Source organism: Heterocephalus glaber, unplaced genomic scaffold (genome assembly GCF_053883595.1).
Source record: "Heterocephalus glaber isolate CG9 unplaced genomic scaffold, H.glaber_assembly_v1.0 deba00001509, whole genome shotgun sequence".
Lineage (NCBI taxonomy): Eukaryota > Metazoa > Chordata > Mammalia > Rodentia > Bathyergidae > Heterocephalus > Heterocephalus glaber.
In genome coordinates, this window is record NW_028258325.1 from 5,410,782 (window position 1) to 5,425,052 (window position 14,271).

At 52.0% G+C, this 14,271-nt stretch overlaps 1 protein-coding gene across 25 annotated transcripts in view; it reads right to left on the reverse strand.

Moving 5' to 3' along the window:
* Window positions 1-14,271, reverse strand: part of Slc2a9 (solute carrier family 2 member 9) — a 205,138-nt gene that overhangs the window by 61,331 nt on the left and 129,536 nt on the right. For 24 of the 25 annotated variants that reach the window (XR_015441268.1, XR_015441269.1, XM_087187348.1 and 21 more), the window contains 2 exons: window positions 9,209-9,310; window positions 7,450-7,525 (listed from right to left, as the gene is read on the reverse strand). Coding sequence is in view for 23 of the 25 variants with exons in the window: in XM_087187348.1 (XP_087043474.1) it covers window positions 7,450-7,525; window positions 9,209-9,310 (178 nt within the window). In the remaining 2 variants the exon portion in view is untranslated. Of the gene's footprint in view, window positions 1-7,449; window positions 7,526-9,208; window positions 9,311-13,689; window positions 14,020-14,271 lie in introns of those variants that run through there. The other variant, XM_087187359.1, reaches the window with a different exon arrangement.

A 14,271-nucleotide genomic window follows, 5' to 3' on the forward strand; every position in this document is an offset into this window, starting at 1 on the left:
TGGCTCTCTTAACTATCCACGGCCAGGTCTGTGACCCCAGGAACCCTTCCAGGGCTGGGGGACGCGATGTTTCGATTCATTCCACCTGGATGGGTGGAGTGCGCCTGGCCTCCAGGTAATGCCGCTCAAGTGCACCGCCTTGGGTATTTGCTGTGACTCTCTTCCCTCTGCCTTGTCCCAGGTGGCTCCTTGGCTCTGCAGGGCTGAGGCCAGCCACTCTGTACCCTTCCAGATCTCATGGGCTCCTGCGGTTTGTACTGAGAGCCTGGCTGGGATTCTCAGTCCCCAGCTCAGTGTGGGAAGGCTCCTGTGCCAGCCCTCCTCCATCCTTTAGGGGCCTCAGAGGCCACCTGCATCAAGGGGTCATAGTGCCAGGCCACCAAAGAGGTCAAACATAATGTAGTGGACACTGCCCCTGCATGTGTTCCTCCACGGGCAGGGACGCTGCCTCAGGATCACCCTTTACCTCCACCTCCTGGCCCACGGCCCATCACTGAGTTGTGGTAGTGAGAGCCAATATATTCAATTTTGTTCCCAGTTTCTGGTCCAGAGCTTCAGGAAGCCTCGGCGTATCCTGGTGACAGGTGACTTCACATTGAGCCCTTTTCTGATGGACCAGAGTTTACCCCCACAGGGTGACTCAGGTGGGCCTTAGATAGTTTCGAGGCAGGGGCTGTCCCTGCTTTGAGGGTGGGACTTTTGGCTCCATCCTTGACCTCTCGGAGGGGAAGAGCAATCATCAGTGGCCAGTGATTGAATCAGTTGTGCCTAAATGATGGAATCTCTACAAACCCCCCAGAGGACGGGGTTGGGGTCTTCTAGGTTAGCAGACATGCAGGGTCTGGGAGCCTGAATCTTACCCCTGCCTCCTTAGATCTCTTTCATGTGGCAACTCCTGAGTTGCATCCTTTACAAAAAAGCTGTCGTTCTAAGTAGAGCACCTTCCTGAGTTCTGAGTCATTTGAGCCGATTATGAAACCTCGGAGGAGGAGGTCTGGGGGACCACCGGTTTGCGGTTAGAAGGACAGAAGTGTGGGTTTCGTGGGGACCCCACTTTTGGCTGAAGTGGGGACAGTAGGGGGAGATGGGGACCCCTGACTTGTGGGGTTTGCACTTGGTCTGGGTAGACAGTGTTAGAACCAAGATGGACTGTCGTACACCCACCTCAGGGTGGAGAACTGACGCGAAGGCAAGGCAGATATTTGGTGTCAGGAAAAGACACATTGTGTCTTTCAGAAGTGCTGGCAGAAAAGGCCACACACCACACAGCAGGGACTCCGACCTGAGTGGTGCAGGGATGCATCCAAGGCACAGCCCTCGGTGAGGCTGGGCAGTGGTCAGCCTCTTTGTGGCACCTGGGGCAAAGAAGCTGAAGCCGACAGTGGATTAACTTGTCCTCTGCAAAGTGTCCTTACAAACGTTCTCTTTGTTTTCCGTACCTTTGCCCAGCACACTGAGTTCTAAAGAAAAGCTGTCCCTAAAAGGTTAAGATATTAACTGCTAGAGTCAGTTGCTATCAAAAAAGGGACTGAGAGGAATATTGATCAGCAGACCCTCTAATCTGTCATCTTGAGATTTGCAGAACCCATGTTCTACCTGGTGGCCTTCAGATAACATCAGAATGCACATCAAAGAAACGGACCACTGCAGGATGAGTGACTACTCCAGTGCCCACCCGTGTGTGGCTAAAGAGCACTTCCTTGTGTTTCTTTTTTTTTTTGGTACCGGGGATCGAACTTGGGTCCTTGCGCTTGCGCAGCAGGCGGCGAAACCACTGAGCCAAATCCCTGGCCCTTCCTTGTGTTTCGTATAGAGCTCTTTGTGTGTGATTGTTAGCCGTGATGGCATGGCTTCTGCGTAGCTCAGGATGCAAGTCAAGTCCATAGTGCAACACCCCAGGCCCTCAGTCACCCCAGGCCATCTGACACTTCCTGTCTCCCAGGCTCTGGGCAGAGGTTCTTGCTGGGCACTACCCGGTGGTCCTGCTTAGCTGGCATCGGAGGACGCCTGACTGTCAGTGGTTGCTGGAAGGCTTTCGGTCACCCAGGTGCCCTGCGTGTACTCAGCCATGGCTGAAAACCACTGTGCTGGGCCAAAGATTGGGCTCCTGTGTTGTTAGACAGGACCGCACCCGGATCTCACACCTGCAGGTTATGACCCTGCCGACCTTCAAGGCAGCCTGGAAATCAGGACTTTCAAAAGCTCCTGGTGGCGAGCACTGAGGCTCTGGCTCTAGGAGTTTTATTTGTGGTTCTGTTGCCATTAACTTCTTTTTATAACCCGATAACTTAATGGCTGCTTTTGCTGCCTGGAAATAAGTCTTTTCCTGGCACCTTCTTCCAAGTGTCAGATTAGCCAATTTTTCTGTGATGTTGGATAGCTAATGCATTAGGCTGTTCAGGACATGCATGGTCTCTGGCACACATTCTTTCTTTTGACCTTTAAGATGTAACAACCATTCTTTGCTCATCAGTCACACAAAGTGAGCCATGGGGCAGACCTGACCTGGAAGGTAGTGTCTGCTTTGTGAAGTAGCGAGTCCCCCAGGACTAGAAGCAATCAAGCCACAACTGGAGGAGTTCCTAGCAGGGAAGCCACAGGTAAGCTGTCCTCGCACCGCTGAACGAGAATACCCTTTGTGATCTTTTCCAAAGTTGAGGCATTTTAAACCTAACCCATCCCACACATACAATACTTCCTCACTTGCCTGGGTTCTGAGGTCCCCTTCACCTTTGAAATTGGTCCCCTGTCCTTTTCTGCCTCAGTTCACTGTGGAGCGGTGGAAGTGATGGTTCTTGGACACCGAGTGCTAAGATTCGGGTGACTGTGAGCTAAGAGACACAGACTGAAGCCGGCCCTGACTTCGGCGTTGAGATGCTGTCTGCAACGGGGTGGCTGCAGATGAGGAACCCAGCAGGCTCTAAACTCACCTCCAGCCCCTGAGATCCGACAACAAGAAACACAGCAAAACCAGTCTCTCCATGTAGACACAAAGAGGCCTGATTTATGGTCACCAAGAACACCTGGTCCTGAAAAGGTAAACACAGAAGCTTCTGGCTCCTCTCCAGAATGCTCTGTGAAGCCATTTACCTCACAAGTCCATCTCAGATCGAGCCTAATTCCTCTCCATGTCTAGCAAACAGCTAATGAGCATCAGCCAGGTGTGTACATAGGAGTGAAGACCACAGGTCTTGAAACAAGATGGCCAGGATGGAAATCTAGCATTTATTGCTCAGCTGTGTGACTTGGGGGAGATGCCAGGCACACGACTGTGGGGGTGTGAGATAATTCAAGTGGCTTCTTTTACACAAAGTGACATCTGTATGTCTTTTCTAGAGAGCTGGTATGGTTCAAACTTTTTAAAAAATTGTTGCCATTATACATTTGCGATAGGCAGTGACTGCCTTCAGTCGGAGGAACTGGTACACACACATTGAATCTCGATTGTTTTCACTCCCCACCCCTATTCTCCCCTCTTCTCTGACCCTCTTCCCATTTGCACAGAGTCTCCTCCTTGTTTCTCATCATCTGTCTTTCATTTTGCTCTTTAAGTTATTTTTATTCTGGGTTTCTCGTAGGAGAGAAACCATGCGGTAGTTAAGCTGGTGCGCCCGAGGTATCTCACTTAGCCCTACCTAGCGACCTCGTACGTCAAATCTAGGCCAAAGTGCACCCTACGGTGGCACACAGAGCTGGGGAGCTGTGTTGGTGGCTGCTCACCTCACCCGTATCCTGTGATGACGCACAGAGTTTAATTCTGGGTAAGATCTCAGGTTCTTGTGATTTCCATTTGACCATCTGACTCTATGCTATCTTATTTTTTTCATGAGAATTAAAGCACTTAGAATAGGGTCTGACACACAGTAAGTGCTCAGTAAATGTCATTATCAGAGACTGCATTCAGGGACTGACACGGTTGGGACATGGGGGGTCCCCCAAAGGTTCAAGTGCTGTAGGGCTGGTGCCCACTGTAACTGTTTTGAAAGGTGGTGGGCCCTTTAAGAGGTGGAACCAAGTGGGAGGGGGTTGGGTCACCCGCGCCCTGGGAAGGGATTACCACTGATCTATGGGATGGGCTAAGTCCCGGAAGTGGATTCATTCCCAGGAGGGCTAGAGCAGGTTGTCAGAAAGGAGTGAGCCAGTCCTTCCCTCCCTGGTCCCTCTCACCGTGGGGTGGGATCTCTCCCGCCGTGCTCCCACCATCAGATGCCACCACCCACGTGGTGATGCAGCCAGCCACCAGCATCATGAGCCAAACAAACCTCTTTCCTTTCTAAGTTCCCCAGCCACAGGTGATCTGTTATAGCAACACAAAGCACACCAAGCCAAGGACAGATGTGTGTTTGTCGTGGAAAGTGCAGAGCAGTGCACGAGTATGAGTTCTTATGCTTTGTCATGGATTAAGGAGCACAGATTGTTAAAGACCAAGGTTGGAATCCTAGCTCTGACTCTTCCTAGCTATCTCACCCTGGGGGACCCTGTGCCTCTGCATCGGAAGCACTTGGCAACCGCCTTCACCAGTTTTTGATCACACCTCATAAAGATACTCAGGAAAGAGGACTGGAAGTGTAAGAATTCAGAAAGTGCAAAAACTATGGGATAAGTGTGTTGGCAGTGAAGGAGAGTGTTCCGAGAGGGCTTAATGCCAATGTGTCTTTTGCTGGGGAAGCGAGTGTTTGCAGCACAGAGCCTGCATTGAGGTCTGGACGGGTGGCCTGTCCTCCTAGGGACAGGAGTGGAAGAGACCGGGCCAGCCTGGGTAGAGGCTGCCAGGAAATGTTCTGCCCAGACTGTTCCTTCTGCCTGGGGAATGCAGCAGATGGTGAGACCCGGGGGCTGGCAGAGCTGCAGCATAGGGTCAGGGGCCAGGCCACCTGCCTCCCTGGGGATGCCAGCCGTGGATGGTTCCATGAGTAATAAATGAACTCCTGTTAAGCTAAGCCTACACCATACAGGGACATGTTTGTTAGGCAGCTGGCATCATGCAGACTAATACATGCCTGCTAACATGACTCCGAATTTAGTCTTCATGTATAGAACATTCAAGGCACATTTCCCAGGAACATGCTACTAAGGACGGCTTTTCTTGGTCAGTGACCTTGGAACTGTATTTTTAGTAAGTTTGGGACAGAAGTTCTGCAATCATTTTTTGGTTGGCAGCTAAGGAGCTTTGGACTGTATTGTGCAGGGTGCCTGTCACATAGAACAAGCGGTCACACACCTGTTCTGCAAATTGGCTTCACAGTTTCAAATACTCAGACCACTCCTCTCCCTCCTGCCTCCGCTGCTGTCCCCCACCCCAGTGTGGCCCACAGCAGGCGCTCAATAAAGGCTTGAGAAATTGATGCAAATAGGATGAAACCTCTCTCCTATTCTCTCATTGATAAAGAATTTGGGGCCAAGCTGACCAGTCCCCTCTACTGCATGGCACGGGCCAGTGTGGGCTCCATATTTTTGCTGATGCCACTAAAGCCCTGTAATCTCTTCCTGGAGCTTCAGGTATGGCAGAATCTGGGGCCTTTGTCTCTGTGTTCTCTGCCCCTCAAGCCTTCGCTGCCAGGCCAGACCCAAGCACGTAGCCCTCAGAGCAGCAGTCCGCCCCCTTCCCAGCCACTCCACAAGGATTTTGTTCATTCTTCACCAAGCACCAACAGAGCATGCACTCTGTCCTCAGCACAGTTCTAGGTTCTCGGACAGATCACAAGCCCCAAACCAAGTCCTCTCATGGGTTGGATTTTCCAGTTGGGGGAGACACACTTAATCCACCAGCCAACGGCAGCCCACACGCCAAGTCTGGCCCACTGCCGCTTTTGCAAATAAAGCTTTATTGGAACACAGCCACACCCTCCATTCATCCACTCATCCTTGATGCCTATGTTCACAGGACCACTGCAGTGGCCAGCAGCTGTGACCGACATCATGTGGCCTGTGGAGCAAAAAATACTTGCTACCTGGCCCTCTGCAGAAACAGAGTGGCCAGCTCTGCATTCAATACAGGAGAAAACAGATGAGCCAGCCAGTAGAAAGGAAGTGAAACAAACACAGAGATAGAGTGGGTGTGCGTGCATGTGTGTATGTGCCTGTGTGTATGTGTGTATGTGCTGGTTTTAAATTAAGTGCTTGGGAAAGGCCTGCTACACCAGTCCATAAGCCCCTGAGAGCAGAAGCTGCCTCTGTCTGGATTGTCACCAGTGTCCCCTGGCTCCCACAGGCAGCTCCAGAGCATGCATGCCAGTGCTCCCCTAGCTGGCGATGCAGACACCCTGCAGGGCTGAATGAACCTGCTCCTTGAATTCACAGTACCTGCACCACAGGCGCCTTCCTCTCCCTTCCTCCCCTCCAGCTCTCTGACCGTCCTCCCTGCCGCCTGGACCTGTATGTGGCTGACACTTCCCTATCATCACAAGGCCCACTCGGCCACCTCTTCATAACAAACACCCTCACATTTCAGATGGGGACAGGGGCTTTTCTTTTCTTCTTTTTTGGTACCGGGGACTGAACTCTGGACCTTGTGCTTGTGAGGCAGGTGGTGGCACCTCTGAGCTAAATCCCCAGTGGGACAGGGGCTTTTCACCCACCACCAATGTGCTAGACCCAGATCAGGATGGCCCTTGAAAACCAGCGATGCCAAGGGAGAGCTGGAAGATCAATTCTGTTTGTTTTGATAGAAACTTTGTCTTTTCATCAACACAGAAATCAAAGCAGAAGAGCCAAGAACAGCCTCTCCCAGAGAGTGCACACAGCCCTGGCAGCCCCTGCCCAGAACCTGCCTGCTCAGCCCCACCATGAGCCCTGGGGGACCCAGGATGGCACAGTCCCTGGCATCATTCAGTTCTTTTAGATGGGGAGACTGAGGCTCAAGAAGAAGAGAGGACTTTTCCTGTGACCCATGGCGAGGAAAGGCAGAGCTGGGGCCAAGAGCGAGTCCTGGGGGAGCAGAGGCTCTGAGCATCCTCCACTCCCACACTCAGGTGGTGCTGAGGGGCTGGGCCTGGCATTGGCAGCTCTTCACCTCCTGAGGACTGCCAGGAGCCTTGCGTGCACACTCAGTTCTCAGCAGAGCACAGCCACAGTTGGGGCTGAGCACATCTGAGACCCCTCATTGGAATCTTCCACACTAACCCACGGCTCTGTGGACCCAGGCTGCACCTTGATTTGCTCTGATTTGTGACAAACCAGTCAGAATCTGGCCCATGGTTCTCCCAGTGAAAATCGCTATTCTGCTACTTATGTTGTCACCCACTCACTTTTGGATGACTCGCTAACCAGCACCTGCAGGCAGACAGTCCACTGCATGTACAAGGGTCAAGGGACAGGCAGGGACCCACCCTTTCCCCTCGCAAGGCTTTGCTTCTTTCTGAGTCCCAGGCTCCCCACTGTAGGAGGGGAAACCCCATCTTGGTAGTGGCGCTGAGCCCGTGGCCTCACCACGAAGGAGGGGGTGCCTACCTGGGCCGCTGCAGAAGGAGGCGATGATGGCCAGGATACACACGATGCTGAGGTAGGGGACCCAGGGGGCGCGGTCCTGCGAGAGAACAGAGGAGGGGTGAGGAGGCAGGGGTGTCCGGAGGACCTTGGATCCCACCGCAGCTCCTGCTTGGTGCATCCTGTGACCTCTGACAGTCACTTCCTGTCCTGGGTCCCACGTCCTGTGTCCAGAACGTGGAGAAAATGACAGTCATTTCACGGGCATGAGGAAGCAAGGGTTCACGACCGCAAGAGCTCAGCAGTGTCCCTGGCAGACAGTGAGTGGTACATAAGTGAGTAACTCACTGATCAGGTGCTTCGTCTGAAGCAGGCAACAGGAGGAATATTTATAGAGATCAGACACTGCAAACATTTCCTAGTCACCACTCTTATTATGTCAGCCACATTTACACCCCTGCCGTGTGCTCCAGGCAGCTCTTTCAAAACCTCTGACAAGGCAACAAAAAGACAATGACCCGACAAAGACATCTCCTGAGTGGCTTCCCCCACACCCCACCCTTTGGTACTTAGGATGGAACCCATGGCCTTTGCACCGAGCTACTTTTGTTTTATGTTGAGACAACATCTCACTAAGTCTTTTAGTTGCCCAGCTGGGCTCAAACTTGTGATTCTCCTGCCTCAGCCTCCCAGAGTGCTAGAATTGTGGGTTTGCACCATCACACCCAGCTCTAAGTGGCCTTTTCAGAACCCTGAGTTTTAAGGAGCCTGTGAAGCCAGCCTCTGAGGGTAACCCGGAGCCTGGCTTTTGGGAAGAAAGGAACTGTCCCTGCGGGCACATCACCCTGACGGAGCTATTTTCCCCTCCCCAGCAACAAGTCACTGTCCCCCAGATGCCACCATTCTGTGGTCATCGCTGTTTGCAGCATTAAGGCATTTAGCAATCAACGCGAGCAACTTTCAATCTCAATGCGGAGATCTTTGATCGCTGCGCCCACTGGCCGGAGCCCGTGCAGGTGCTCCGTTAATGGAGAGCTGGGGCGGGGAGGACATGTGGGATCTGGGGTCTGACCCCAGCTCTGCCCTCCTCCAGTTGTCCCACCTCGGCTTTCATATTTATGCCTCCCATCTCCAGGACAGGAAGAAACATCAGTTGTGTAAGGATGAAGGACGTCACTGTGCGTCCCCAACCAAGCACGTTTCTCTGAACCCTCGTTCAAGGGGCTTCCCGTGCGTTTGAAGCAGATGCCTCACAGAGTCCCAGGGCAGAGGGACGAGCGCACCACCTAGAGGAGGCACCCGGAGAGGAGCAGACCGCTGAGTGTCTTCCCAGGGCCGCCCAGCCAGGAAGCGGAAGAGCTGGATTTCCACGCAGGCGCACTGGCTCCAGGGCCCGCTGCTGGTAACTTCCGGGCAAGAAAGCAATGACTGGGAAGCACTCGGATGCAGGGCCCCAGACCCGTGCTGGAATGAGACAGCTGCAGAGGCATCTTAGGGGCCATCCTGTGTGATCTCCTCTCTTCCACAGAGGCTCAGAGAGGGGCTGAATCTCACCCAGGATCACACAAAGCATCAGCGGCAGTGACAGGACCAGAAGCCAGGTCTCCTGTCTCCCAGCGCAAGGTCCATTGACAAAGCCACCCAGAGGCTCTGAGCTGAAACAGGCGGATCGCAGGAGCTATCTGCAGGCAGGATGAGCCCCAGAACAAAGGCCCCTGTGTGATGAAGCCAGGTGCCAGCTCCATCCGCCCTCCCTGGAGGCTGGGCAGGGGCAGGGACTCACCTGCAGGGTCAGGGTGATGGTGAGAATTCCAAAGAAGATGGTCATCAGCACGAAGCCACCAATGAGCAGGGGTCTCCGTCCCAGGCGCTCAATAACCAGGCCCTAGTCCGAGGGAGAAGAGAAGGAAAAACAGATGGCAAGCATTTTATTTATTTATACAGATAACATGATTTTTTTACACAGAAAACCCCCAAAAAATGCCACCAAAAGACTAGAACTGATAAACAAGTTCAGTAAAGTAGCAGGATAAAAAAATCGACATAGCCTCTTTAATAAATGATTTTGGCGAAAACTAGCTATCCACATGGAGAAGGTGGAAGCTAGACCTATGTCTCTTGCCATGTACTGAACTAAAATCAAAATGGATCAAAGAGCTAAATGTTTAGAGGATTTTTGATACCAGGGATTGAACTCGGGTCTTTGCAGTTTTGAGGGCAGGCAGCAGAACCACTGAGTAAAATCCCCAGCCCTAAAAGGCTAAATGTTAAAACAGAAACATTTATCCTGGTGGAAGATAGAATAGGTAAAACTCTTGAAGTCATAGGTGTAGGCAAGAATTTTCTGAACAGAATCTCAGTTGCATAGGCAGTAGTATCAAGAACCAACAGATGGGATCACATCAAATTAAAAGGCTTCTGACAGCAGAAGAAACCAACAGAGTGAAGAGACAACTTACAGAAAGGGAAATTTTTTGCAAGCTATTCCTCAGACAGAGAACTAATATCTAGGATGTAAAAAGAATTCCAAAATATAAGACCATCAAAAATTTAAGACTCAATCAAAAAATGGGCAAGTGAAATGATCAGACACTTCACAGAAGTTCAGATGGCCACTAAATACACGAAGAAATGTCCAACTGGCCGTTAAAGAAATGCAAATTAAAACTACACTGAGATTCCATCTTTCCCCAAAACAATGGCCATCCTCAAGAAATCAAATAGTAACTGGTGAGACTGTGGGGAAAAAGGAACCTGTTTGCCTTGTTGGTGGGAATGTAAACTGGTACAACCACTATAGAAATCAGTATGCAAATTCCTCAAAAACCTAAAACTAGAAATTCCATTTGACCCAGGTTTCCCCTTCTAGGTGTCTTCCTGAAAGAGTTAAAGTCATCATATTACAGTGATACATGGACACCCAAGTTTACACAGCACAGTTCATGACAGCTAAGTCTTGGAAGTAGCCTCTGTGTCCACCAACAGACGCCAAGCAGTGGAGAACCATCATTTTGCATTACGATGCCAATATTTAAACGCTTTGTTTTAGGCAAGGTGTCTAGCTTGTTTCATTTCCCTAAGTCTCTGGATGAACCAGGCACCTGAGCGAATGGAAAGCTCGAAACCTCTCCCTGATTTGGGAGCCAACTGAGCGATGGTCCAGGAATACCTGAGGAAACAGTGTTGGCAGAGAAGGGAGGAGGCCTCCTGACTCGAGACGCAGCAGCAGGGTGCTGGGCTTCCTCCTCCTCCTCCTCCTCCTCCTCCTCCTCCTCCTCCTCCTCCTCCCACCCCCCTCCCCTTCTCCCCTCCTCCTATCCCCGTTAACCTGCAGCCTGGCAGAAGAGCTCAGCAGGATGTGGTATTTTCGCTCAACACTGAAGTCCCCAGTGAAGACACCGACAGTGTGACTGGATGGATGAAGAAAGCAGGAAGGGCGGAAGGAAGGGAAGTAGAGTGTAGCATTGCACTCACTTCAAATTTGGCTCAATCAGAACACCCAAACCAGACCTAATGTTTCCATCCTAGAAGATAACGCCCTCCTCTCTGTCTGTGCAGGCTGGGCCATTCCTGTCCTGGCTGACTCCACGCTCATGCGCATGTGTGTCCCGTGGCCGAGTGTGTGCAGGGCCCAGGAGCCTGGAGCGGAAGCGCTGTAAGCAGGGACACTGCCTCCATCTGTCTGGTCCAGGTGTGGACCCCTAGCTCTAGGCAAGCCTAGTAGAACAGGTGAAGACCAGGACTGGAGGGACACGGTGTACATACACACAGACACACACACACACATGCACACACACACTTTCCCACTTATATTTAAAAGCAGCTCTGTACGTTTCCCCAGTAGCACTGATCAACATGGGGAAGACACCTAGGAATCTCCAGAGCAAGGCCAGCACACGGGCCTCCCAGTGAGTGCCCCTCCTGTCACTCTGGGGCACAGACTGCACATGATCCCGGACTCTGCTGGGCCCCGAAGAGTCTCTGCCACAGAGGGCGGGAGGACGGAGCTAGGGTCACCAACTCAGCGCTGCACAGAGAACAAGCAAGTCCCAGTCCCAGCGTCACCTGTTACTTCTTGCAATTCTGCTTTAAATCTGAGACCAAATCTCCCTCTGAAGAGAAGCTGAGACCTTGAAAAGTCTGGGCTACCTGCAAGTTAATGGCGTTTTAAAAAAAGTCTGTGTTCGGAAGGCAGTGTCGGAAAGAATCTGCACTCAGGACAGACTCTACATTTAAAGGAAAAATATGTCATCGAAACATGAATTTTGTTGGAAGTTTCAGCTTAAAAGATGAATTTGTGCATGCCTATAATCCAGCATTCTGGGAGGCTGAGGCAGGGAAATCACAGGTTCCAGCCCAGCCTGGGCAATCGAGCAACTTAGTGAGACCCTGCCTAAAAATTTAAAAAATGAGAAGGGGCTAGGGATGTAGCTCAGCATGAAGGCCCTGGGTTCAGTTCTCAGTATCACACACACACACACACACACACACACGACTGCTCGCTGGGTGCCTGTGAAATGGACGTGTGCCTGAGTGCAGGAGTGCAGGACTCCTCCGCAGCCTACGAGGCCATCACCCCCTGCCCTGTGCTGCAGCCAAAGGTCCCACAGCCCTAGGAAGCGGAACCTCATCCCACCCTGGGTCGGGCCAGCCTCCCAGTGCTGAGTCCCTTCAGGCCTGTGTCCTGTCTGTGAGCCCCACGCAGGGCCGGCAGCCAGCGGTGGAAAGGGGCATCTGCAGGGCTGGGACTGTGTCCTGAGCCTACAAAGCTCTTGTTCCTCCCTCGGAGGGACAGAGTCTTCCACCCACTTCGTAGCACTTCCAGGCAAACCCTCACTGAGCAGGGTCTGCTTGTCACTGGGATGGCCAGCCAGCACCTCGGGGACAGGCGAGGCTCCCGGAGCCAGGGGGACCAAAGTCAGGCAGCCTCACGCCCTCAGCTGCCCGGCTTGCCAGCAAGGCCACGGGGGACTCTCAGCGTGATGCCAGTTCCTGTGGGGAGGCAGGAGCCTGAGATGCTGTCCCACCCTGCCCCTCCCATTCTGACCCAGTGGACGGTGTGCACCGGGGCTTGGGTTCCTCACCCCACTAAGGGCTGAGAGGTCCCCAAACCCTGCTGTCTGCAGGCACGTGGCTCCCAGCCTCTGGTGATCGGTGATGGGACCCTCTTAGGAGGACAAGGGGTGGCACCTGCTGCATGCCCACCACCACCAGCTCTGCTTCCGCCACCTGAGCCCACTCAGTGGTGGAGACCTCAGCCCATGCCCATGAGGTGGAACATCGTCCTCACAGATAAGCGGAAACAGGCAAAGAGATGTCAGTCGACTCACTGAAGTCACACAGCTAAAGAGAAACAGAGCTGGGAGGGGAACCTGGCAGTGAGGCTCTGCCCTCCAGGTTCTGGGAAGAGAGGGGCAACAGCCCACCCTGAGGACAGCGGGTACGGACCTGAGGGGACTGCACAGGGGGCTGGCGGCTTCTGCTGCTGCTGCTCTTCTGCTCTCACTCTTTCTCTTTCTTTCTCCTTTCCCTCCTTTCCTTTCCTCTCCTTTCTCTCTCTTTCTCTCTTTCTTTCTTTCTCTTTCTTTCTTTCTTTCTTTCTTTCTTTCTTTCTTTCTTTCTTTCTTTCTTTCTTTCTTTCTTTCCCTCCCTTCCCCCTCCCCTCCCCTCCCCTCTCCTTTCTCTCCTTTTTTTGTGGTCCTGGGGATTGAACCCAGAGTCTTTGCATTGAACTGCATCTCCAGTCCTTCTCTTATCTTTTATTTTGAGACAGGGTCTCGCTAAGTCACTGAGTTGCTGAGGCTGAGCTCAAACTTGAAGTCTTCCTGCCTCAGCCTCCGAAGTGCCGAGGTTACAGGCGTGCACCTCCATGCTTGGTGACACTGCTGTACACATGGCAACTTTTATACAAATTTGTGAATCAATAATATGATGGAACTTGTTATGACATGGGATTACATGAACCAAGGGATTAAAGTTAGTATATAGAACTAGGATTACTATGGTATAAAAATAAAATGTGCATCTATGCGTAGAATAGAGACAAGCAAAGATTGGCCAGGGTTCCTTGGGTAGTAGAGTGTGGGGAATTTCTTCTCCATGCCTCTCTGTTTTTCTGAATTTTTCAAATTTATCCCAATGAGCTGGTATTGCTTTCTTATAACAATGAAATACAAAAAATAAACACAAAACCAAAAAAGCCCTTGCATTTTCCCCATCATTTTCATCCCAGACTGACTGTTCTTCTGCTGATCAAAGAAAAAATTAATCATAAAACATGGGTGTGGTCTGTAACTTGAGACGGAAATTTTATGAAACATTTTCCCTCAAAAAAAAAAAGACTGGCAGTGGTAGGGGAAAAGAGCAAACTTTGTGCGTCTACATTTTTTATATCTATTAACATAGAATAAATACTTATTTTTTTGAGACAGGGTCTCGGTATGTAGCCCAGGCTGGCCTTGAACTCATGGTGATCCTCCTGCCTCAGCCTCCTCAGTGCTGGGATCACAGGCGTGTGCCACCCCACCCGGCCACTCCTTTACTTTGTGAGCTCCTGCATGTTTGGGAGATGAGCTGACAGTGACCGCGAAGCCGCTGGAAAGTCAAGGAAAGTGGCTTGAGACCCCAGGGACCCTCGCCTCTGAACCCCCGGGTGGACATGGCCTCTTTCACGGGTTCGTACTGTGTCACTGTCGCCAGGGGACAGTTCAGGGTGGGGGACTGGGTGTCAGCGGGGAGACCGAGGGAAGGGGAATAGAGGCGGGAATATTCTCTAGATGGGCGGCAGGCCCACGTGGAGCCGTGTGCTGAGGCCCCTTCCGGAGCCGAGGACACTGGCTTAGACAG